This window comes from Falco cherrug, chromosome 1 (assembly GCF_023634085.1).
Source record: "Falco cherrug isolate bFalChe1 chromosome 1, bFalChe1.pri, whole genome shotgun sequence".
Taxonomy (NCBI): Eukaryota; Metazoa; Chordata; class Aves; order Falconiformes; family Falconidae; genus Falco; species Falco cherrug.
Genome location: NC_073697.1, coordinates 51,185,458 through 51,209,846, shown reverse-complemented (window position 1 = coordinate 51,209,846; position 24,389 = coordinate 51,185,458). Strand labels below are relative to the sequence as shown.

Sequence of the window (24,389 nt, the reverse complement as noted above, 5' to 3'; positions counted from 1 at the left end):
ATAATCAGAAATCTTTAGAGTCACCTCTCACACAGGAAATATGCTTTACCCAAAGCACAGCGACTACTGCAGGGGTACTTTCTATTCATGAAATACATGAGAAGTTAGATGCAACCAGTCATAAAAGCATTTAGTTAAATAGTTGATTTTGTTTTAAAAAAATCTTTTTTTGTATGTAGCAATGCAAGGAATGAAATAAGTGAAAAGTCCATAGGAAGTCTCCTGTGGGCCGGGGGGGACGGGCATTGCTAACCATGAAGTTGTGTGCAGCTGCTAGCCAGTCATGTTTGGTGAAATTTGCAGGACTTAACAAAACAATGTAGAAAATTTGAATCTTTGGTGGTAACTTGTAATTTCTTTATGTATAATAACAAGACTATAAATTGTTCTGTTATTTACAGTGTTTTATGGAAATTGACTACTATTACAGGTACATCATGGTGCTTTTTGTTAAATACTGTTACAGAATAAACTGGCTTTTTTAATTTTTCTGTTAAGCATTTTGGATTTTCTTCCAAAACAGAGGAGAAGATTCACAAAAAGTTAGAAGGCTCTTTGTCTCCTGAGACTGATTTATCTCCCACAGCAAAGGATCAAGTAGAAATGTATGCATTATTATTCTTATTCTTCTTATTATTATAGATGCTTTTATCTTTTCTCCTTTTACTGCCATGTTTTGACAGTTAACCTACTGGAGAATCTGGAGTTTTGTGGGTATGAATAAATGCATTTTTTCCCCTGCCATCTTTTGTTAATTTTATATGTTTAAATACAAGCATTTGGTACCATGAGCTAGTTTAATTTCTAGGTAAACCCTGACTGCTTTCTTTTGACTCTATGCAGAACTCAAACCATACTGTGTTTTAGTTTCCTTAAGACCAAGTGAATTAGACAAATTAAAAGCCTTTAAAACAGCATTAATTGACACTTTAGACTTGCAGGGAGAGAATCAGTTTCCTGGGTTCAGAACTCTTTGTTTTCTGTTGCAGAAATGGGAAGGAAACTCTTTTATAACTTCTAAACTCTTTATTACCCAAGTGGTGTACCAGTTGCCAAGTACCTGAGTCCAGTGTTACTGAAGTACTCGGGAGTTTTATCATTGACTTCTCTTGGAGATGTGACCGCTACTGTATGTCTTAATAAGCATTGGTAGCAACAGTCTAGTAGAACGGTTGCTAAATCAGTGATACTTCCTCAGGGATTGTGCTAATGTGCATTTAACTTAATTACCTTCTGAATGTTTTTCAACATGTTTTCACTGAAGTACACGTGATTCAGTATAAATCTCTTTACTGTCAAATATATACTACTTTAAACGTTGCAGAAAACCATATTTTAATCTTGTCCCTGTTGCACAAAGATGTTAAGCATCTTAAACTACTCAAGAACTAATCTTTTTTTGCAATATCTTTTTTTTTTAATAACTGCACGATCAGGCTATGTTAGAACTTAAAAGATAGTGTCTCATTTCATAAAGGAGAATTTAAAAAACTGAAATTCAGGACTGAACGGAGTGAAACTCACAACTTCCTCATTTATACTCTAAAGCAAATATGGTGACTGTAGTGAACTGCTACATTATCAAATAAATTGGGAGTCAGGCCTTCACTGTTTTAGGCATCCACAATTTCTGTCGCCTGTGAAATCTTAATCTCCCTTTTGTTATCATTCAGATAAACAGGGCAATGATTGGCATGTGCACATATAGAACAAATTAGGTTTTTTTGGCAATTAGATTGGTAGTGTTTTGATATGTTTTTAGTAACGCTTTCTAATCTCAATGCCTCTCTGAAGTTCCATGACCTGAATGTAACCTTTTTGTTTTGCTTTCAGGTACTATGAAGCATTTCCTCCTCTTTCTGAAAAGCCAGTTTGCCTGCAGGAAATTATGACTGTATGGAACAAATCCAAAGTATGCTCTTACTCTAGCTCCTCATCTTCATCCACTGCTCCACCAACTAGCACAGATACATCTTCTCCAAAAGACTGCAATAGTGAAAGTGAAGTAACTAAAGACAGAAGTAATAAAGTATCTGCCACTGTACAGGAAAGAACCCAGCAGAAGAAAAGTAAAAATGAGAAGGAAAACAAATTTAGTAACAACACTGTTGAAGAGAAGCCTGTTTTGTACAAAAAGCAAGTCCGACATAAGTCTGAGGGAAAGATGCGTCCTCGCTCCTGGTCATCTGGATCCAGTGAGGCTGGCTCAAGTTCTAGTGGTAATCAAGGTGAATACAAGGCATCAATGAAATGTATTAAAGTAAGACATAAAACAAGAGAGGTTCGAAATAAAAAAGGGCGTAACGGGCAAAGCAGGCTTTCAGTGAAATCTGGTGAAAAGGCTGATAGAAAAGTCCACAGCGGAAGCAGTAGCAGCAGTAGCAGCGGGTCCATCAAACAGCTGTGCAAAAGAGGTAAAAGGCCATTAAAAGAAATTGGAAGAAAAGAAGCTGGTGGTAGCGATGGAAAAGATTTGTATTTAGACAGCAGAAATGAAAAGGAATATAAAGAAGAACCCTTGTGGTATACTGAGCCGATTACAGAGTATTTTGTTCCTCTTAGCAGAAAAAGCAAGCTGGAGACTACATACCGCAACAGAGAAGATATATGTGGTGTAACATCAGAGGCTGTAGAAGAGTTGTCTGAATCAGTGCATGGTCTTTGTATTAGCAACAATAATATTCATAAAACATACCTCGCAGCAGGTACTTTCATCGATGGTCACTTTGTAGAAATGCCTGCAGTTCTAAATGAGGATATTGACCTCGCTGGGACCTCAATATGTTCTCAACCAGAGGACGACAAGTATTTAGATGATGTTCATCTGTCAGAACTAACACACTTCTATGAAGTGGATATTGATCAATCCATGTTGGATCCTGGTGCCTCAGATACGATGCAAGGAGAAAGTCGGATTTTAAATATGATTCGACAAAAGAGTAAAGAAAAAACTGATTTTGAGGCAGAATGTTGCATAGTGTTAGATGGAATGGAGTTGCAAGGGGAAAGTGCAATATGGACAGATTCGACCAGCTCTGTTGGTGCTGAAGGGTGGTTCTTGCAAGACCTTAGTAATTTAGCTCAATTTTGGGAGTGCTGTTCATCTTCTAGTTCTGGTGATGCAGATGGGGAAAGTTTTGGAGGAGATTCTCCGATCAGATTCTCCCCCATCTTAGACAGCACAATGCTTAATTCACACATGCTTGCTGGCAATCAAGAGCTCTTTTCAGATATTAATGAAGGGTCTGGTATAAACTCTTGTTTTTCGGTGTTTGAAGTGCAATGCAGTAACTCTGTTTTACCATTTTCTTTTGAAACACTCAACTTGGGAAATGAAAATGCAGATTCTAGTAGCACTGCTAATATTCTTGGGAAAACACAGTCTAGATTGCTAATATGGACCAAAAATAGTGCCTTTGATGAAAATGAACACTGTTCCAATCTTTCAACAAGAACCTGTAGTCCATGGTCACACTCGGAAGAAACCCGTTCAGACAATGAGACTTTAAATATTCCGTATGAAGAATCCACACAATTTAATGCAGAAGATATTAATTATGTAGTTCCTAGAGTGTCTTCGAGTTATGTAGATGAAGAAATTATAGATTTTTTGCCAGAAGAAACCTGCCAGCAACAAGCTAGAACTTTAGGAGAAATGCCTGCTTTGATTTTCAAAAAAAAATCTAAGCTAGAATCTGTCTGTGGTATTCAGCTAGAACAAAAAGCAGAAAGTAAAGACTATGAAACTACACAAGGGTGTAGTGAAAGCAGTCCACATGGAGATGGCTACAGCTCAGGGGTTATTAAAGATATTTGGACAAATATGACAGATGGAAATTCTGCAGCGATGGTAGAAATAGAAGGAATAGAAGATGAATTGTTTTCAACTGATGTAAATAACTATTGCTGCTGTTTGGATACAGAAGCAAAAGTTGAAACCCTCCAAGAGCCCAATAAAGCAGTGCAGAGATCAGAGTATCACCTTTGGGAAGGTCAGAAGGAGAATTTAGAGAAGAGAGCCTTTGTGTCAAATGATTTATCAAAAGTAGATGGTGGTGACTATACTACACCGTCAAAACCTTGGGATGTTAACCAGGATAAAGAAAATTCATTTATACTTGGCGGTGTGTATGGGGAGCTCAAAACATTTAACAGTGATGGAGAATGGGCAGTGGTGCCACCTAGTCACACAAAAGGGAGCTTATTACAATGTGCAGCTTCTGATGTAGTGACAATAGCTGGTACAGATGTTTTTATGACTCCAGGTAATAGCTTTGCCCCTGGTCATAGGCAATTATGGAGGCCATTTGTATCATTTGAACAGAATGAGCAATCAAAGAGTGGAGATAACGGATTAAATAAGGGTTTTTCTTTTATCTTCCATGAAGACTTACTGGGAGCTTGTGGTAACTTTCAAGTGGAAGAACCAGGGCTTGAATACTCATTCTCTTCCTTTGACCTGAACAATCCATTTTCACAAGTTCTTCATGTAGAGTGTTCGTTTGAGCCAGAAGGAATTGCATCTTTCAGCCCTAGTTTTAAACCTAAGTCAATTTTGTGCTCTGATTCAGACAGTGAGGTTTTACACCCCAGGATATGTGGTGTTGATCGAACGCAGTACAGGGCTATACGGATTTCTCCAAGGACTCACTTTCGCCCGATTTCTGCATCTGAACTTTCTCCAGGTGGTGGAAGTGAGTCAGAATTTGAGTCAGAAAAAGATGAGGGAGGTATTGCTGTCCCTTCTCAAGTAGATGTATTTGAGGATCCACAAGCAGATCTCAAACCTCTGGAAGAAGATGCAGAAAAAGAAGGGCATTATTATGGAAAATCAGAGCTTGAATCTGGAAAATTCCTTCCCAGATTAAAGAAGTCTGGAATGGAGAAGAGTGCACAGACATCATTGGATTCCCAAGAAGAGTCGGCTGGGATGTTGCCAGTAGGAAACCAAGATCCCTGTTTAGAATGCAGTATGAAAGAATCTGTAGATGGTAGGGTGATGGAGAGCTCTAAAGTCAACTGCAGAATAGTGGAGCCGCATGAGGAGACTAGCAGATTTTGCAGTTGTAAAGCAGGGTGCCATTTCCCCACGTACGAGGATAATCCTGTTCCTTCAGGAGAGCTTGAAGAGGTATGTGGATATATAAAATTGTGGAATTTGCGGCTGGCAGCTGATAACCAGCAGTTTGTCATGTGACAGTTCAATTTCAATGTTTGTAATTGTATAGCTCTCTAGAAAATAGTTTTTTAGAAACACTGGAGATTCCATCTGAACATAAGAAAAAACTTTGTTACTCTAAGGATGACCAAGCATTGACACAGGTTGCCCAGGAAGGGTGTAGAATCTCCATCCTTGGAGATGCTCAAAAGACTTCTGGATGCAGTCCTGGGCAACCTGCAATAGGTGGCCCAGCTTGAGTAGGGGGAGTTGAAAATGATGGCCTCCAGAGCTCCCTTTGTACCTTAACCATTCTGTGAGTCTGTGAAAAATTAACTATCTTCAGGCATTATGGTGTCATCTTGCACACCTTTAGAAATATATGCATGTGTATGCTCATTTGACTTCAAAATCTGTTTACTGTAGGTTTTTAAGCTTATCTGATTTGCATATAATATGTTAAAATGTGCATAAAGTTTGAGGAATGAGATATTACTGATTTTGATTCAGACCTGTTTCGAAGAGGAAAAGCTGAAGTCGGTCTTTTCAATAGAGTTACTTCCAAGCAGAATAATTTGGAGCTGAATTATTGGATGTAAACTTCAGCAAAGAATGGTTTGTAGAAAAGCTTGATTGTCTAGAAATCAAAATATTCTCTTGTCAGCACAGACACAGAAAGAAATAAAACATGGATGCAAAATATCCATCACTACCACAGTACTGCAAGGAGGCTTAGCTGTAACTACAGGTTAAGCTCAGACTTTTCTGTCGGGTAATTGTAGCCATAGATTAAGTAATGATCAAGAGCAAAAATCCTTTGCAGCCAAAAATATCCAAGTTTTTCTTGCTGTGAGCTCGCTCTGCTCTTGAGAATAAATACATGACCAACAAAATAATTTAGTTGTGCAGCCAGCCCAGAGATACTGTCTTGGATAGTTGTAAGTTGCATCTTACATTTTCTTTTCCCTCTTCAGCCTCGTCTTCCACATACTCAGCAGTGGTAGTATCTACATCAGGAAGGAATTTTTTTCATTTTTTCAACTGAACAGTTGCATCCAGTTGGTATTGTGCTATTGTATAGTCAATTAGAAGTTTGAAACACTAATGTATGGGGAAGCTAACCTGTCACTTTCTAAAACTAAAACCAACCTTTTTGTTGAATAGAATCAGAGTTCCTTATTTTCCTTCTTCCCCATTTGTTTCTCCTCTCAGCCTTCTTTAATTGCTATTACATCTTCTTTTCCCAGTGTCAATAAGTTGATGTCTGCTGCTTGCACAAGAGAATCAAATTTGTAACTTCTCCAGACCCTTTCTAGACATCTTGGTTCCTGCTGCTCCATTAAGTTAACGGAGATTAGGTGGCTCCAGAAATATTTTCTGGAGTCTGGGAATTGTCTGTATTTGTGCCAGGCCTTGCAACAAGAGTCACCAAAAAAATTAATTAACAAACTTAGACTGTAAGTCAGAACAGATTCTGGAATTACCTTTTACCAGGAGTAAGCCGAACCTTAACTTTGTGCAGTAGGACATAATGAACAAACAAATGCTATAATCCAGGTATTTGTGGCAACGGGAGTCTAAAGTTCCTTCCAGCTCTTCCAAGATCTCCTTTCTGGATGCACAGTGCTCCATGAGGATGTTTATTCTCATCTTCATTTCAACCACTTACTCATTCAAGGAAGTAGTAAGTGTCTGGTATAAGATGAGTTCACAGTGGTTTCATAGATTATGGGTAGCTAAGAGGCTTGGAAAAAAACCTTAGGTATAGAACAGTGCTCAGTGAGCTCTGGTATTTTATTTCTTTACGTTCCTTAACTAACTGTATTTTATTTCTTTAAGTTCCTTAACCTAACTGCTTCTCTTGCTCAGGTCACATAATTTTGTTGGTGTTTTCATAGCTTAAAAATTATAAGCCACTGAGAAGTACAAAGGGCAAATCATTATCTTGGCAGTCTAGACTCCAATTTGGTTTGCAATCAAGCTCTTTCTAGGGGGTTTGAGGAGCCTGATTACACCTGAACTCAGAAAGACTGGGTTAACTAGCCCTCCTGTATCTAGTGTGTCTCACGAGGATGTGCGCACACTCTGTTTTTCTAAGAGCCATTAGCATGCTTGTGAGGATAATTTGGCTCAAGAATATTTATCTGAATGTATTATTGTAAAGTCTATCTGTGAAAGAGGTTTTTTTTTTAAGCATTAAAACAATTCTAGTATGTTGGTTATGAAGTAAGTAATCAGTAAAGATGACTATATCGTGTGCGGGAAGGGGTGCAAGTGTCGCGCAAGTATGTCTTCTGTGTGTGAACATTTCATTTTTTTATGAGTGATACTGATTATTTTCATGAGCATTAAACAAAATCAATACAAAATACTTAGAATTAGAACAGTTTAGGAGAAACATCCTTCCTGGACACTCCACGTGTACGTGCACAGGAAAAAAAAAATTAACTTGATTAGAGGCTAATGGAATTGACTTGTTAGTGTAGATCAATATTTGTAAAGATTTTTTTAAAAATGAAACTTCCATTCTTCCTTTTATTGTCTTACGACAAAAGTTAAAGTTACTGTTTAAATCACTGTTACCTAACATAAAGTTTGAGTTGTGTTCTGAGGTATGTCAAATATTTTTACATAAATAATGGATGTGAAAATACTAATGTAAACCACAGTGTAATAGTAACACATTCTGTTTTGCATCACATAAACTTGAATTATATACGTGTTGCGCAAACACACCCACCTTTGAATAACTCCTATTTATAAGACTATAGGAGTTCTGGTTCACTTTCCTCCCACTTACCTGCTATATTAGAGCACTTCTTTTAAAATTATAGCATATTTTGCAGCAGGAATTTGCTGATAGCTCCTGCAGAAGTTCTTCAAAAGTGTACGATAATTACGTATCTAGCCTTAAGATTAAAAGAGAAAAGGCTAACCACAAAACCAACCAACCAACCAGCCAAAACCGAAAAAACACCCTCAACCACTGTCCACCCTCCTTGCTGCCCACAACCCTCCACCACCAAAAAAAAAAAATAAAAACCCCAAAAAACCCCCAAACCCACCAAAACACTGCAAAAACACAACAACAAAACCCACAAAAATTACCCCCTGGAGTACAGTCCTTTTTCTTCCAAGTAAATGCTCTTACATTTAGCTGTGGAGTCACGGGTAAGTATGCGGTCTGGTCCAGTTAATGGTCTTCTGAATACAACAACGCTGAATCTCTTGGCACCAAATTTTATATGGGCTCTAATCCAGTAGGTGTGGCCTAAGAGTGCTTATACTATTGCGTCCTTAAGATAGATGAAGGGACTTGCGCGTTTTGTTGGGATTGGTACCAAACTTTTAAGGTCTGGACATGCCTAGGACATGTGTTTGGGGATGAGGAAATTTTACTGGCAAGAAACATGTTTATGGATCTCATGCCTTAATTGGCCTACCGGATTTGGTAGGGAACTTTGCCTGACTGGAGTAATGCGGTGTAAGTGTATTAACCCCTTTAGGAAGGGCTGTCGAGAGAGGGAGGGAAGGGGGGTGCCTTACATACATTGGTTCTGAGGTCAGTAGTGTAGGAGGTAACCTGCCATAAACCTAGGTAGTGATAAGAGGGACAAAAAATTCAGAGGGATCTGAATTGTGCTTTAAAATCAGGAGAATCAAGTGGGAAAAACCTTAAAGAGCACAAAACAAAGGACATAATTGTAAAAGAGTAATTTTGGGGCTGTCTGAGAAAGAATTGGTCTGGATAGTTCTTGGTAAGTGCTGATCATGGCATATGGTGAAAACACCTACAAAGAATCTGAGCTCTAAGTTGATAATTAATAAGACATTAATTTGCTGAGATTTTGAAGGGTGAAAGTATCTTGTATGAGAGGACCTTAAAAAGATAAGAGTTCACAATGACAGTATAAAAATTGTGAGGAAAAAAATGAGGCTTAAAGTAAGCCAATAAAATAAAAATTTGGTATACCTGAAAGTCTTAGAAGTAAACTAGAAACAGAAAAGTGACTGAAGGTTATTTCTGAGAGACAGGACTAACAAGCCTGGAAACCTGTAAAAAGATAATGTCTAAAGTATTGGTTAGTGCTTTTTTTAATTTTTTTATTTTATTGTTTGAATTGTTTGTGAAAAGGCAATTAAGCAAAGGAGTAGTACAGAAGAATTACACTGTTCCAGATAGTCATAGGAATATTCAGCTAAATATCATGAGGAGCAGCAACTAATTTGAAAAAAGCCAAGTAGAACACACAAAAGATAGGAAATATATAAAAGGCAAACACATTTCCATCCTTTTAAAGAAGAAAATGGAACCTGGGGTATCATTAATGACTCTTAAATTCCCTAAAGAAATGTTTTAGACCATAAATATCATGGATGCACGAGAAACTGAGAAACTTTCGAAGTATTGGTTTGGCAAAAAGATTCCACTCTCAAAATAAGAGTTGGTGGCTTACTAGAGGAGAAGGGAGATGATTAGTTTTTCTGGCCTGGGACATAAAATACATGTTTATGAAAATCACTGATGTTACCAAACTGAGAAGCTCTGCAGTTACACTGGAAGACAGGATTAGATTAAAAAGGTGGTTAAATTGGAGAAACGTTCTGAAAAATAAAATGCAATCCAGCAGGGCCAAATAGAAATTTCTAAAGAACGTAATAATCCTCTTCACAAGCACGGTATGAGTGACAGGCAAGAAAATGACATGAAACGGAAAAGCATCTTCAAGCAGATCATAAGCTGAGCACAAATCAGGAATGACGCTGCAAAAGATAGCAATATTGTGTTACATAAGTAGGAATGCCCTTCTCTAAGAGGGGAAGTAGTTGCTTCTGCTGGAGCTGGAAAGTCTTCAGCTGGAGTAGTGGGCTCAGCTTGTCTTCCCTTTTATTCAGTTGTATTCTTAAAACACTGAATTGCTTTTCCGTTGTTATGCTGGAGATCAAATGCACAGTTTAATATGATCATTATAGATTATGGGTAGCAATGAGGCTTGGAAAAAATCCTCCGATAACTGAACAGTGCTCAGTGAGCTCTGGTAATTTATTTTCTTTAAGTTCCTTAGTGCAAAAGGAAAACTAACTGCTTCTCTTGTTCAGGTCGCATGATTTTGTAGGCATCAGGAAACATGTCCTGAGGAGAGCAACACAAGTATCACTACTTTTGAAAACAGAGCGAAGGAACTGGGGTTATTTTATCTCAAAACAAGAGAAACTTGAGGAAGAACCCAGAAGTTTTGCAGAAGCCACGTTGATAGTTACAGGAAATAAGGAAAAAGCTGTGTTTTTCTGTAGGCTCTGGTAAACACAAAGGAAGTGAATGTAACGACCTTAAATCACAGCAAGGGAAATTGAATAAGAATTCTAACCAGAAAATTACTTACTGTGGAGATCAGTTATTTTTAGGGAAGCAATAGAAATTCTGTCTTGAAGAGATTTAGAGTGTAGGAATAGTGTATTTTAGCTGATAACAGCTTTGTGCAAGAGTAGACTAGATGATCTTACAGCATCCCTTACACATACATTTTCAGTGAAATTTGAGAATTAGGTGACTGCCAAGTAGGTTTTAAGAATATAAAGTCTAGACTCTACTCCCTTTGTTCATTTGTGACTAGCTTCTTGAGCCAGATGTATCTTCCCTGGATAGCAGGTGAACTAAAATTACAAACGGATCTTTTGGAAGGAGTCTCAATGGTTTTATTGCTGCTTTGACTTCTGAATTATTCGTGAGTTTCCTGTATTCTTTCTGATAGTGGCTGCAGAGCAGATTCAAGGAAATCTGTACTTACAGATTAATATGACTTTTTTCTGTGATTGGTTATGAAACTGTTAAGTGTAACACTTCAAATAATACTCAGAACTTATGAGTCTTTAGTCATTATTCTCTTCAGATTCTGCAAAACTCTAGTCACTGCCTCAATCCTTGTCAGCATGCATTCTGATAGAGGAGAAATACTAATTAGAAAACACCAGCATTGAGTATCTAATGCCCGAATAGTCTATTCTGAAAGGCATATCAATTTAGATGAGATATAATAACTATTTAGATGGGTAGCTGGAAAATTAAATATTTTTTTTTCATAAAATACTGGAAGTGCCCTCTTTTTGAGATCCTCAGGCAGATGGTCCTTAAAATTGTAGACCCCAGCTCTGAGAATACGTTTTGCAGAAATTTTGCTTGAAGAATAAAGTTCTGACCAATGCAACATTTCTAACTAGCAAATGACTAATCTTCCATATGAACTTGCTGTGGACTTTTATCTGTAACTGTAGGGAAAAACCTGTGATGGAAGCAAGGAAATTAATAAAAATTATGTCCAACTCATACAAAATTGTTAGCTGAGGAACAGAAAAAAAAATAATCACACTAATATTTCCCCCTATGCAGAGTGTTGATAAAGTAAGATTTTTTTTAAGCACATCTTATACCTTTCTTGGTAGAGGAAACTGTGTTGCATATTCCTAACTGCTCTCAGAGAAATTTATGTGAGGTTGCAAAATAAAACTATCTGTTATTTTCGGCCAAGAAGAAAGAATAAAATAAATTCCTAATGAACTACTTGTATGAGCAATCAAGCTTTTATCTGAAGAGAAAGGTATTCTTTTTTTTTAAACATACTTAACAAAATATTTTAAAAAATATGCTTTGGGGTTCCTGTTTTTGAGTTTTTTTGTGGTGGTGTTTTTTTAAAAAAAAATGTATCAATATGAACTTGCCTTTTAATACACTTGTATACATAAGAAGAGGGGGAAGGAACCCCACCCTCCTGCCCCTTCCAGATTTCTCTTACCTTTTGTTCCTTGGCTTTTCCATCACAGCATTTATCATTCAGGTAATCACACCTCATATTGCAGATGTGACAGTACCAGGTTTATCACTTTATTATATGACTGGGTCTTTCTCCTTGAATTCTGGTTTCATACTTCTAGACCTGGTCTTTCCCAACTTTGGTAGCCCTTGTTTCCTCACCTGCCTAAATGCCTCTGTCAAAGATGGTCCTAAAAGCTGGCATAGTATCTTGTCACACAGAAACTGCAGAATTTCAGCTCTGTCAGCTAACTTAACAGTACCGCTCAAATGTGCTGTTTTCAGGGTGCCTACTGTTCACAGCTGAAAACCATGGCGTTGGATACATCCCTTGCTGTAGTGAGTATGGAACACTTTACGCAAGCAAAATAAGCAAAAGAGTAAAGTGCTCCTCCTGGGCATTCATTCTGCTAGGCCCGTCTACCCAGTCTGAAATGTATTCACCAAAGCAGCTTGTCCTTTTCCCCAAATCGATATAATATGATATTCTGCTGCGTTCTCATAGTATGGCTTCATCAGCTAATGAATTTGGTTTTGCTGTCAATAGCAGTCTTCTGAAGAAAGCAGCAATACAATAAAACGGTGTAGAACAGTAGTCTTCCTTGGCTGCTTTATTTCAAATATTTGTGTGAGTGGAAGAGGAAAAATCCCATTGGCTGTAGGAAATACCGTTCACGGTGCAGGAAACATCTTTCACTTCTCTGCTTGTTTTCTTTTTTTTCAGTTGTATCCTTAAAACACTGAATTGCTTTTCCGTTGTTACGCTGGAGATCAAATACGCTGTTTAATATGGTCATTATCCACCTACACTCACAAAATTTCTCCTTCATGTTAGCTACTTTACTCCAGCTAGATTACAGAGTTGTTGCACTGTAATTTGATCTTTGAAGCAGCAGTAGATTTTTTTTTTAGTTGGAAAAAACCTAATACTTGCTTTTATTCCTTTAGGAAGTATTTTTACTGATGTTTGCAAGGAATGGTTGTTCTTTTCATGTGAAATTTTGGATGAAAGGCCCAAGTGGACAGCCCTGCTGTTGTATGAAGTTCTTAGGAAGATTGAGAAGACAGACATAAATTGATGTTGGAAGGAACAAATGTGAGCTAGATGCCAATGAAAGACATAAATGCTACTTGAAGTTTTGAAACTAATTCAGTCTTTCAAACTCTTATGCAAACAATAGCAAACATTAACAATACTTTTTTCTGCTGTTGGCTTAGCTCTCAGTATGGGAGAGGTAATAAGGGGACAGAAGCAGAATTGGAGTTTTAGTTTCTGTATGTAACTGCACAAGTACTACTTAAAATTCATAGACAGTTGTGGTTTAAATCAGTCAGGACTTGGGGCAGGAGAATCTTGCATAACGGTAACATTACGGCAGTGTTTATGCTTGTGAATGCTGAAGTCCTTGAGTGATCTTGCATCACCTCAACCAGGGGCTCCAACAGAAGCCTCAGTTACCATATGCCTAGCTGTAAAGCAAGAAAGGAAATCCATCAGTCTGGGAGTGAAACAGCATTGCAGTAGGTTTTGCATTATTGTCTTTGACCTTTATTTTTAAGTACAGCTCAAATAAATATGAATAGTTCCAAAGAGGAGTGACTTCCACTTGCAACTTCTAATACCAGTACCATTGAGCGTAATAGCTATTTAGATAGGCAGCTGGAAAATTTAATAAAAATGTTCATAGGACACTGGAAGTATATGTAAGTATGTGTGAGGGGGGAGGAGACATAAATTGAAAATGCCATTTTAAAGGGGGAAGAACACCATCAAAGGAAGGTCGAGTCGTGGTACTGTTCTGGTATGGCATTTCATATTTATTAATTAGGAGTATTTAATTCACAGAATTTTTTATGATGACATACTGTGCATTTATAGTAAACATCTAAGCAACCGTAGGAAAAAATGGTGTTTTTTCAGTGAATGTATAAATGGACATCAGCTTGTATCCTCCATCTCCTCCCAAATGAAACGATCAGATGGCTTTAGTATGGATAGCGGGTCTTTTTACGTTTATCATTTTGCTTTACACATCTGACCTTAATGCTGGTTTAAAGTAACACATGTCATTCTATGAGGGTCAGTGTACGGCAAGAGGTCCAGCTCTGAGCTCGCACTGAAGTCCTGCTGAGCTGTTTCTGCATTCAGCTAGGAGATGTGTCTCTGGCTTTCTCCAAGTCTTCTGGTGTTGAGGCAGTGGTGGAAGGACACAGGAGCTGAGGCAGCCTGCAGCCAGCATCAGTTCAGCCACTGAGCCATCCTGAAGCAGATATGTAGGCTCTGGCGGTGACTTAGCCTGGGTAGCAGGACTGCTGTAGCTTGTTACACCCTGCCAGACTCAAGCTGGCTTTGCTTGTGACTTGCTGTGGATCATCCAGCTTATCAGGTGCGCAGACGTGACACCAGCAACGTGAGAAACTTTGAAGTTAATAAAGCACTGTGCCTGTGGAGTTTAGATGCCTCTATCTATAGTCAGCAGCAGAGTGAGGCTTCCATGACTGAATTTATTTGTAAATGCACATTTTAATTAAGTCCTGCTTCAAATACCCTTGAGCTTTCCTTCCTTCTATGGTTTAACTTTTGAAGAACTCCCTTTTCTGGAGCTGGGGTTTGAGCTTTTGGAGGGTGGTTCCGAAAGGACTGTTCCTTGGTGTTATGAGAGGAAACCAGCATGGATAAGTTCAATGTTCATTATAGCAGAATTTCCACAATAAAAAGTTCAATCTAGCACATGCTTCTGAATACAGCACTCTTGGGTTGCTCATTTGCTTTGAGAGGGACTTCTCTTTATTAAGTAATAAGTGTTTCTAAGTCTAGGTTCTATAGGTGTGTGGTTCTGCAATAGCTTAAGGAGGAACTTTAAGGAGGTTCATTAATTTTCCATCCTTAAATGTTCTCAGGTTTTAAAATAGGGTGGGAAGGGAGTATTTAGGCATTTTTAGTGAGTAGATTGAGATTGTTTTTGGCATAAAGACATTATTAATCCTTATAAGCAGTTTTTCCTCATGTTGACACATTAATTCTCTAGTTTAATTTTATGTTATCCCGTTGATGACTTCAAACATAAAATTTTGTTGCCTGTTTGCCTTGTTTTCTGTTTTGTTTTGCACTGAACTGTTTGTCATGTTGACTAATGTTGTTTCAATGTTCTCTTGTTTTGTAGTTAGGTTATAAAGTGTAGTGCTGGAATTAATCTTTTTGCTCTGGATTTATACAGCTGTATGTGGGCAAAGTATGAGCCCCTGCGTAGAGCTCATATTGCCTATGAGAGTTCAGATAATGGATTTGCTGTTGTAGTTTTGACAGTCCTTTCCGATTAGTATTAGAAATTGGTGTGACCTGTAAAACCTAGCAAATTGGTTGTAATACCAGTTTCCTCCTTTACATGTAAGTATATTATTTATGGCATAATGAAGCATGATTATTGTCTAAACGCTTTCCTATATTGAATACTAATCTGCAGAGAATGAGTGGCAGCCAGGAAAAGCAATGCTGGTGGGAAAAGGCGCTCTATTCTCCCCTTTTTCCTGCATCACAGTGTGAAGGTAAGAAGCTATGCCTGTTCGAACTACCTTGCTGTTGCACCTGCGTTGGAATGAAATGCTTTTTGTTGCAGACTGGAAGTGCTGCAGGTGAATTGGAACTACTATCTGTATTTAAAAACAACCAGTAAACTTCCACAGTGAGTTCTCTTACCCGAGAGAGAACTGGGATGCTTCAGTTACATTTGTAAGAGATCTCTAACATCCTTTAAGTAGTTTTTAAATGAAAGTGCTTTTAAAATAGTCTTAAAATGTATGCAAATTTACCTAATTCCAGAGCCTGGAATTAAGTAAATAGAATGTTAATGTCTGACTTCGAAAATACTTTATTACATTTTTGAACATGCTTCAACCTGTGTAATACTACATAGCTAATTCTGTAAGAATGTGAAAACATAATTACCTTTTAGGAGTTTGCATAAATAATATGCCAGTTACTCAGTGAATGTGTGCAGTTTCTGTCAAGATGGGAAGACAAGGGATTTGCTTCTTGGCCGTTCCTTTCTCAGTGACAATCTGGGAATTTTTCTATCCCACACACAGATTGAGTCCAGTCTTGGTAGGCAGGCTGCTTGCAAGTGGAAGCAGGTGTGCTTCCAGCATTCTGTTGCCACCTAAGATTTCATAGCATCTGACACCTGGCCCAAGCCCAGGTTTTCACTGGACAAGCAAGAATTAAAGACAGCTTGGTTTTGCCTGCGTACCAGTTTACCTTTTCTGGAGAAAAGGCAAGAAGCTAAATAACAACATTCTGCACACCGGATTGACAGGCTATCTGATGCTTTTTGTTGGTAGAGGTGCAGTGCAAAAAACTTTTGATCAGAGACCTGGTTCCTTAATAATCTGGAAGTAAATTGGCCAGTAATTATTAGTGAACTATTTTGGCATGCACCTTGAAGTGCAACCAACTAAACGATGTTCTTGGTGCCTAAATGCCCTTACTTTGGTGTTTAGGACAGTTTGGATTACTTTCAAGAACATCTTAATTTACTTCACTCCCAACTGTAGAAATAGTGTTTGCACAGTTTGAGAATAGATTGATACCTACAGGACTTAGGTTTACCTCCTGGATCGGTCACAGAACCTCCCATATTAGAAAAAACCTCAGTATTTACAAAGTAAAGATATTTAGTGTCCTTTCGTAAAGCTGTGGAGTGTTTTTTCACAGTGACAATTGCAGAGATGTTACTGGTCTAATAGCAAATGCAGTGACTCACGCTCTTGAGTACCTGTTTTAGAGAGTAATCCCTGAAGTTCTGTGAATTGTGTAATCTTTTTGCTGACATCTGCTGGTGAACCTGCATAACTCTGCAAGTGTGTCACCACCTTACTTCGTCAGAGGAAGACAGAATACACAGTATAAAATACTGTGAAGTCCAGAACCTGCTTGATGCAGTGGCAGAATTTCTGTGAAGCAGAATAGTTCCAGGATTTCCTCTTCTAGATTTAGTTTAACAAAACCAGAGCTTTATCCTCAGAGCTAATTTATCGTTTCACAAATCTTTAGCTGTATCCAGTTTTATGTATGGGTATTTTTTATATATGGATATTGATGCATGTGTTCCATATATATTTATATGATGCATGCTGTTATATATGGAAGTTTACTCTGGTAAGTAAAAACCACAGCCATTCATGTCAACTTGTTTTTTTGAGCTGCAGTCAGGATCAGGCTGCTGTTGTAGAATATTTTATATGGGTATAGAAATAAGATTTGGAACACTGTACAGTATCCGAAGTACTGAAGCATTTATGATTAAAAAGTAATTCTTGCTCTTTGTACCTTACTATTTTAGATGTTTTCATTAACTAAGTAGCTTCTTTTTTTATTATTTGATTATCCAGGTAAGATTGATGAAACTTCTGTAAGGTATTATGCTTATCTCTTTTAAGGATGTCAGGCTGTAAAATCCTCCACAGGCACAGAGTTTACATGGCCTAGAATGTGAATTTCAAGAATACTTCTCTATGTAAAATAATAGTATTCCTCAATTCTGGTTTTTTGTTTTTTTCCTTTTTCCTCTGAAACACCTTACAAACACAGAGTGTTATACAAATGCCAAGGGAGAGAATGGTGTAGGAGAATTTGCAGATGTAAAGGAAATATCCAATGATGATGAACATCTTTTAGATTTTAATATGGTAAGTTTGTCATTGGTTTGGGGGAGGAGTTTTTTGCTTCTTTTGTAAGGGTGTGCTACTACTTCTTTCCTTTCATCACAGTTTTCAGTCTGGCCTCAAATGAAATTCCTATGAAAACCTTCGAAAGCTTTTCTTTCAAAAGCTTTTCTTTACTTTTTTTTTTTTTTTTAATCTCCTCTGTGTCTTGAGCATTCTTCTGAAAATTCCTCATAGTGTTGTACTTCAGATGGTTGTACTTCTGGTAGTTAAGCGTACTCAGTTTCCTTTGGGAATGCTTCACTTTTGTTTGTCCTGTGTGTTAAACATGAGACTTCTTTTCCTCAACTTTTAATTTCAGTAAGCATAGAGTGGGCTGATGTGCACCATGAAGGCAGAAAGGACCAGTAATTAAAGGCATAAACACAATGTATGCTGAATTCTGTCCTGCTTACAAGCAAAAAAAAACCCTGATTTTTTTCTGTATGGAAAAAATTGTGTGTACACATGCACTTACTGATTTAAACTTTATAGTGATGATAGCACTTGAACATGCACCATGACATGCTTGCTACAGCTTTATTGATCCAGCTGAAAATATATTGGGTTTGCTTGAAGCTTAGTCAGATTTGTGCTGTGTTTTCTTGATATTTAATACTTACTACCAAATTTAGAGATAACTTGTACAGTAATCTTCTAACGTGAGCTGTGATAGGAACACATTCCAGCTGAGTTCACTTTTGATCCTCTTGCTGTTTTTTACAAGTCCTAAAATCAAGGAATAGGAAAAAATAATAAAAGCCCTGCCTTTTTTCCCTGCTGTTCTGCAGTCCTTTCTACATAGTGGACTAAGTCAGGAAAGAGGAGGACTTGCCCCATAGTTGTGTCATCTCTCTTGAACAGCTGCAAACCTATATAACCTCCCAGCCCAGAAAAAAGCAAGCGTGTTCTGTATTGTTCCCCATCAACACTGTCAGTTTAAATCCTTAGGTTTCTTCTGTTTATGAAGCAAGATGTGCAGATGATATAAATGCTGAGGCAAAACCAAATGGCTTCAGGAAGAAGATCTACTCCAGTGATAGCTCCAGCTCTGAAGACACAGCCTCAGAAGGTGGAAGTGAATGGGCTGATCCGTGTGAGGAGGAGCTTTTTTCTCGAACTCAACTATAAAAACTGCAGCGTAGAACAGATGATTTAAAAGTAACATGAGATGGAAAACTATCCTTCTTGAGGGTCTGTAGCTCTAAAACAACAACTTGAGTTTCTTCTTCAGTTAATGGATTCAGATGTGTATTTATCTTTCTCTTCTTGCTTATTTTATAGATGAGGACACAGCTGTCCTGTTGAAGATTTTTCTTTTTCCCCCCAAAAAACTGTTAAATTCTTGGCTATTTGAACTAGACTAGATTGTGTTGTCAAATCAAGAATGGATGTGCATGTGCTTGTCTTAGTAGTACCACTGCTTTTTTGCATCTTAATTGCAGTTATTTTCATTCGTAACTGTAGCCCTACCACTATTACTATCTTCTTAGCATCGCAGTGTCTACAACTACTTCTGCTATTCAGAGACTTCAGCTTTCTGCACATTAGGCTTTGTTCTTTAAGAACTGGGAGATAAATACTTAACACTGTAATCTATCAGTGCCTTTCTGAATGCAGGAGAAAAGCATGAATGACTTGTCCAGTCTTCATTCAGTAAATCTCATAACTTTGAAGTAGGAACAACAGGGTTGTGCTTTAGAGACTTACAGAAACTGTGTTTTCTATCCTATGATTCCCCCCTCCCACAAACCAACACTGAAGATACCATGGTTTGTATTTTTGCTAACTGGAGAAGCCAAGGATTTTTTGTAGGTATGGAGGCAATGTGGGCTTTTATTTTCCCTTTTTTTTTTCTTTCTTTTTTTTTTTTTTTTTTGTCCTTTTTAGCAACTTGCCAATGCAGGGCAGAAGTTTAAAAAGTAACACCAAAAATAATAAACCACTGGGGTGATGTGTGGATTGTTGTGAATTTTGTGGCGAGGAATGAGAACGTTGTCTTGTTGCAGATGATGGCATTCATGTAACCTGCAAAAGCATCCTGTACTGAACTTGAGCCTGAATGACTGAAACTTATCTTAAAATGCTCAGAGTGTTCAATGTTTTAAACGCAAAGGGTCAGTGCTTCACTTGAAAGAAATCCTGTGGCTGCTGCAGTTAGCTGCTGTTGTGGCTGTAATTTAGTAAATCTCGTAGTTCATTTTGTGTTTCTGAGAGAATGTGTGGGGCAAGTTATGTGTGTGGTGGGTGGGGGTAGGGAAGGTGATGACTTACAACATACATGTGTGATTGCAGTAGTGATTGTTGCTTTATGTGACTTGCTTTTAAATTTTATTTTGTTAACTTAGTCAATACATTGTCAAGTTGCATCTGTACAAGACTATCAACTCCTTGTGCTTTTAACACATTATGCAAAATGTATAAGCCAGGAGGAGCAATATTTGCAAAACTAAACATCCTAAGTTTTTACCAACTCAGTTTAAACAACAACAACTAACTAGTCTATACAATAGCAGCATGTCTTTAACATCAGGAAGTGCAGAAAGTCCAATACTGACTTGAAAAGCTTAACCATTAATTTTGACAGGCAATAAACCTCATGAGAACCGTGGCCGTTTGAAATGAGAGCTGAACTGCCTTTGAAATATGTTCTGTGCTAGAAAGGTTTTCTGAGTAACTGGGTTTTGTTGCCTTCACTCAATTGATAATGTAAGAATTGAAATACATGGTTGGAAAACCGTGCCATTCTTTGTGCAACACTTTTGTTGAGATCCTTACTTCAAATTGGCTTGGTTTGTCCTTACCCAGGGACTTTCTTTCGGTCCTCCTCATAGACTATGTTTTAGGGCTTGTATTCATACGGCAAATTTTTGACACTTTACAGTTTCTTTTCTTAATTTATTTGCAGACTTTGGATAGATTTTTGTATATTTTACTTTCTTCTGGAGCTTCCTTGAGAGGTTGTTTAGCACCTGCACTGAGAACTAGTTAACTGTAACATGAAAGTAAAAAAGAACTTTACACACAAATTCTTCAAATCACTACAGTGAAGAATGGAATAGAACTTCATTTGAGAACAAGAAATGACCAAATGGACATATTTCAAACACAAACTTCAGCTCAGTTAATTTTGGCTAGAGCTGCTTCTTTGGTAAGAAAGGGCTCAAAAATAACAAAGGTGTTGCTCATAGTTACATTGTGGCATGTAATAATTCCAGCACCTTTGGGGAAAACGAAATCTTATATTGAGCTTGGGCAATAACAAATTGTCTTTACTTGTTTTCATAGTTTAATGGCTAAAGCTCTAAAGCTTTCAGTAAGAGTTGAAGTGTGGTTTTTAGTTTTTCTGTATGGATAGAAACACACACAACAACAACAACAAAAGCATTAAAGGTTGGCATACGCTGAACCGCACTGTGGTATGAAGCGCATTGCATATCCATAGCACTGAAGTATCAGTTTTCCATTCCTGGGCTGAAATTTGTTTCTACTTTTTGCTTCAAGTGGTTGTATTGTTCTGATTTCACGTACACCAGAGTAACTGATTTTGTTTTCTTGTGGAGTTACTTAACACCGAATAAAAATATAAAAGGACAATTGGATGGCGTGTGTGTTCATTTTCTTTGGCTAACATATATAAAACTTAGGTACAACATGGCAGTCAAGCATTAAACATTCTGGAGAGATAGCAGGAGGTATCTAATTTGGAAGTCCTTTTCAGTGCTACAGTGTTTTAGTCTATTTTTTTTATTTGTTTTCAATACCAGGGAGGAAAGTGAAATACACTGCATGTGTTCTTTAGAAAAAAGGAAGACAAGCAAACAAAATAAGCTTAGGCCCCACTTAATTATTTCTGTAGACTATATCATACTGTCATTCCAAAAATAAATTTGTAATGACAACTTCACGTTTAGAGAACATGAGACCCCTTTAAAAAAAAAATAAATTTAAAACCCAAGCAAACCCAGACCCTCTCTCACATAACAGTTAAAGAACTTTTATCTAGCTGTGGGATCTAACATAGCAGATATTTATTTCTGCTTTCAATTTGTGTTCAGCCATCAAATGGTTAGTATCTTACTTCTACTTTTAGGAAAACTGCATCTGTGACAAGAAAATACACACTATGAACTCCATGGCCGGACATCCTTTTATAAAAAGGAAAAAAAAAGACTCAATTTTCCACAGCTCACACTCAGCTTGGTGGAGACACGTGCATTATGTTGCTGTAAGTTTACAGCCACAGTGACTTGGGATTCCATGCAGAATGATTCTGACTCCCCTAAATCAGAAGTGCAATGAAAACAGTATGTAAATACACCCTTGGGAAATAATGGAAAATAGTTGCTCTGTAAGGCCTGTGGCTGAATACTTTTGTTTGTAAGTATCTAGCAGGCTTTAAACTTGGTACTGAAAACTTTCAAAGGCATAAATTATTTTTAATTATTTCTTAAATGTAGCAGCAGGAGTATATTTTCATTGTGTTTACAGATGATGCTTGTTAAGAATTCTGTTTAATCAGCCAGGCCTTTCAGTTATTGTGTCTGAATCAATATTAACTCCACATATCCTAAAGAGTTAGTTTCCAATGTAAACAACGCTGCTATTGTGCAAAAACCACTGCCTAGTCCTAGGCAGCAATTGCATCTGTCAGTGGTGGGGCAGGCTTTAAACGCATGTCAAACGATGACTTCACGGGAGTGCTGTCTGCCGTTCAAAATACATGGACAGGTACTGCAGCTCTGGGAGTCTTCCCAGGATTCCCTGACAGTAACTCATTCTTTTCCTGCCGGGACCAGCATATTTAACTATTATCCCCAATGAATCTTTCATCTACCTTTCACATATGGCATCTTACATAATTTTCTTTTATGACCTGTGAAACTAGTAGCAACAAGACTCCAGGCATTTGGGACAAATGAGACTTAACTGATACATTTTAGCTTTATACAGCAAGATCTCTTTTCCATTGTTCAAGTTGCTCTTAAAATGTATTGTAACATGCAAGTGCTTAGAAATTTTATGAGCTACCTCTGTGTTCCAATGTGATGATAATGGAATTAAAAGGCAGAACAAAGCTGCAGAGCTGGCACTGGGTCAACATGCTGCCAAGAAACAAAACATTGGGTTTCCTGCCCTCCATCACTGTGTATAGCTTCACCTATAAAGAACGCACCAAGGACAGAAACTAGGATGAGAGAGTTCCACGTGCGCTGCCTTCTCCAACCTGACAGCCTTCCTGCAGGGCAGCGTGTAGGTCCTGGAAGGACCGTAACTCTCACTGTAATGTATTTGCAACTGCAGAACCCAGTTAATCTGAAAACATAAGGTGCAATAGCAGTAGTAAGTTTCTTATTACCCTCTCGGTACAATGCAGGGCCACTTTTATTAACAGCGGTAACAGCTATATAATGCTGCTACAATTGCTTTTCATATAAAGATTGTAGAAATTTTTAATGAGGAAGGCTTAACTGGCCATCAGTTCTGTGTAGATCAGTTTTACTCACTACAAGGAAACAAAAGACACAGTCAGTGTAGCAACTCCTTGTATCACAGAACTGAGCAGTCTCAAATTCTTGAATTTCTTCTAAAATCAATCTAAACAATCAAGCCTGTTAAAGTGTAGATGAGTATGTTTTCATTTTCATTTCAGTGCTTTTCTTGTTTGTAGCCATGGAAATGCCTGAGCAAAGGGCACTACAGTATAGTAGCAGTACTGAAGGCAAATACATAAGCACTACAATAGACTGCCTCAAAAAGGGGTGCCACCTCCACACTGGAGATTTTTAGGAAAAGATGAGACAAATGTGTCAGAAATTATGGTGGGCCTGGCTACATACATCCTGCCTCAAGAAAAATGAGGAACTAAGGGATCTCCAGATTTCTCTGAAGCCTGTTTCCCACACAGGAACAGCTTATATCCAGAAGGGCTATTAAACTGATTCATAGTTCACAGAGAAAACCATTGGGTTGCCTTTGGGATGTTAAAACTTGCACATTTTTTCCTTTATTGATCACAAACTTGTGTTTGAAAAAAGTACAGCTTGTGTGTGTTTTAAGCCCATTGTCCAAAGAGTGACTCACCTCAGTAATCCCTACATGCTACAGTAGGCCACCCTGATCCTTTCTGGATACGGGACAGAAATTGGTAATGAACTTTTCTTTTTTGCATACTTACTTTATTCATGGAATAATGAATATTAAGAACTGTTAGCACCCTTTTTGTTCCCAATAGCCTTTTGGTAGGATTTTTCCCTTTTTCTCTTGACATTTTTTCTTAAGTTTCCTAACTTCTAATTTTTGTATTGGTTTGGCTTTTGTCTTCATTTTGTAATGGGGTTTTAGCCCATAGTCTTTTGACTCTGGAACCCTTATCTATTCGACACCAAAGTCTTCAAACAGTCTCAATTGTCATTCACGCTTCTAAAATATTTTTCCTCTATTTTTCTCATAATTTTATTCAATACAAAAATATTAAATTCTTTGAAGCACTGCAGATCCATAGAGACATAATAACTGGATCTGTTATCTGCCCAAATTGAATGTTACTTAGACTCATTCATCATTATCGGTTCTAGACAACAACTAATTTTTAACGCAGTACTTTTTTTTTCCTAATGAGATCCACTAGGAAGTTACCACTTGCTGAATACAATACCTTTTGTGTTACAGAATGAATCTATTTGCTTTTAGAAATGTAATTTAAATTGTGCTTGACTAAGA

General features: G+C 37.6%; 1 protein-coding gene across 1 annotated transcript in view; it reads left to right on the top strand.

Annotated features, from left to right (window-relative positions):
- The window catches only part of KIAA0232 (KIAA0232 ortholog), a 71,692-nt gene extending 50,429 nt beyond the window's left edge, over nt 1–21,263 (top strand). Inside the window, exons 5-9 of the mRNA XM_055714201.1 lie at nt 524–605; nt 1,834–5,131; nt 15,431–15,512; nt 17,554–17,651; nt 18,618–21,263. Of these exons, the coding sequence (XP_055570176.1) occupies nt 524–605; nt 1,834–5,131; nt 15,431–15,512; nt 17,554–17,651; nt 18,618–18,797 (3,740 nt within the window). The 3' untranslated portion in view covers nt 18,798–21,263. The remainder of the gene's footprint in view (nt 1–523; nt 606–1,833; nt 5,132–15,430; nt 15,513–17,553; nt 17,652–18,617) is intronic.
- The last annotated feature ends 3,126 nt before the right edge of the window (nt 21,264–24,389 follow it).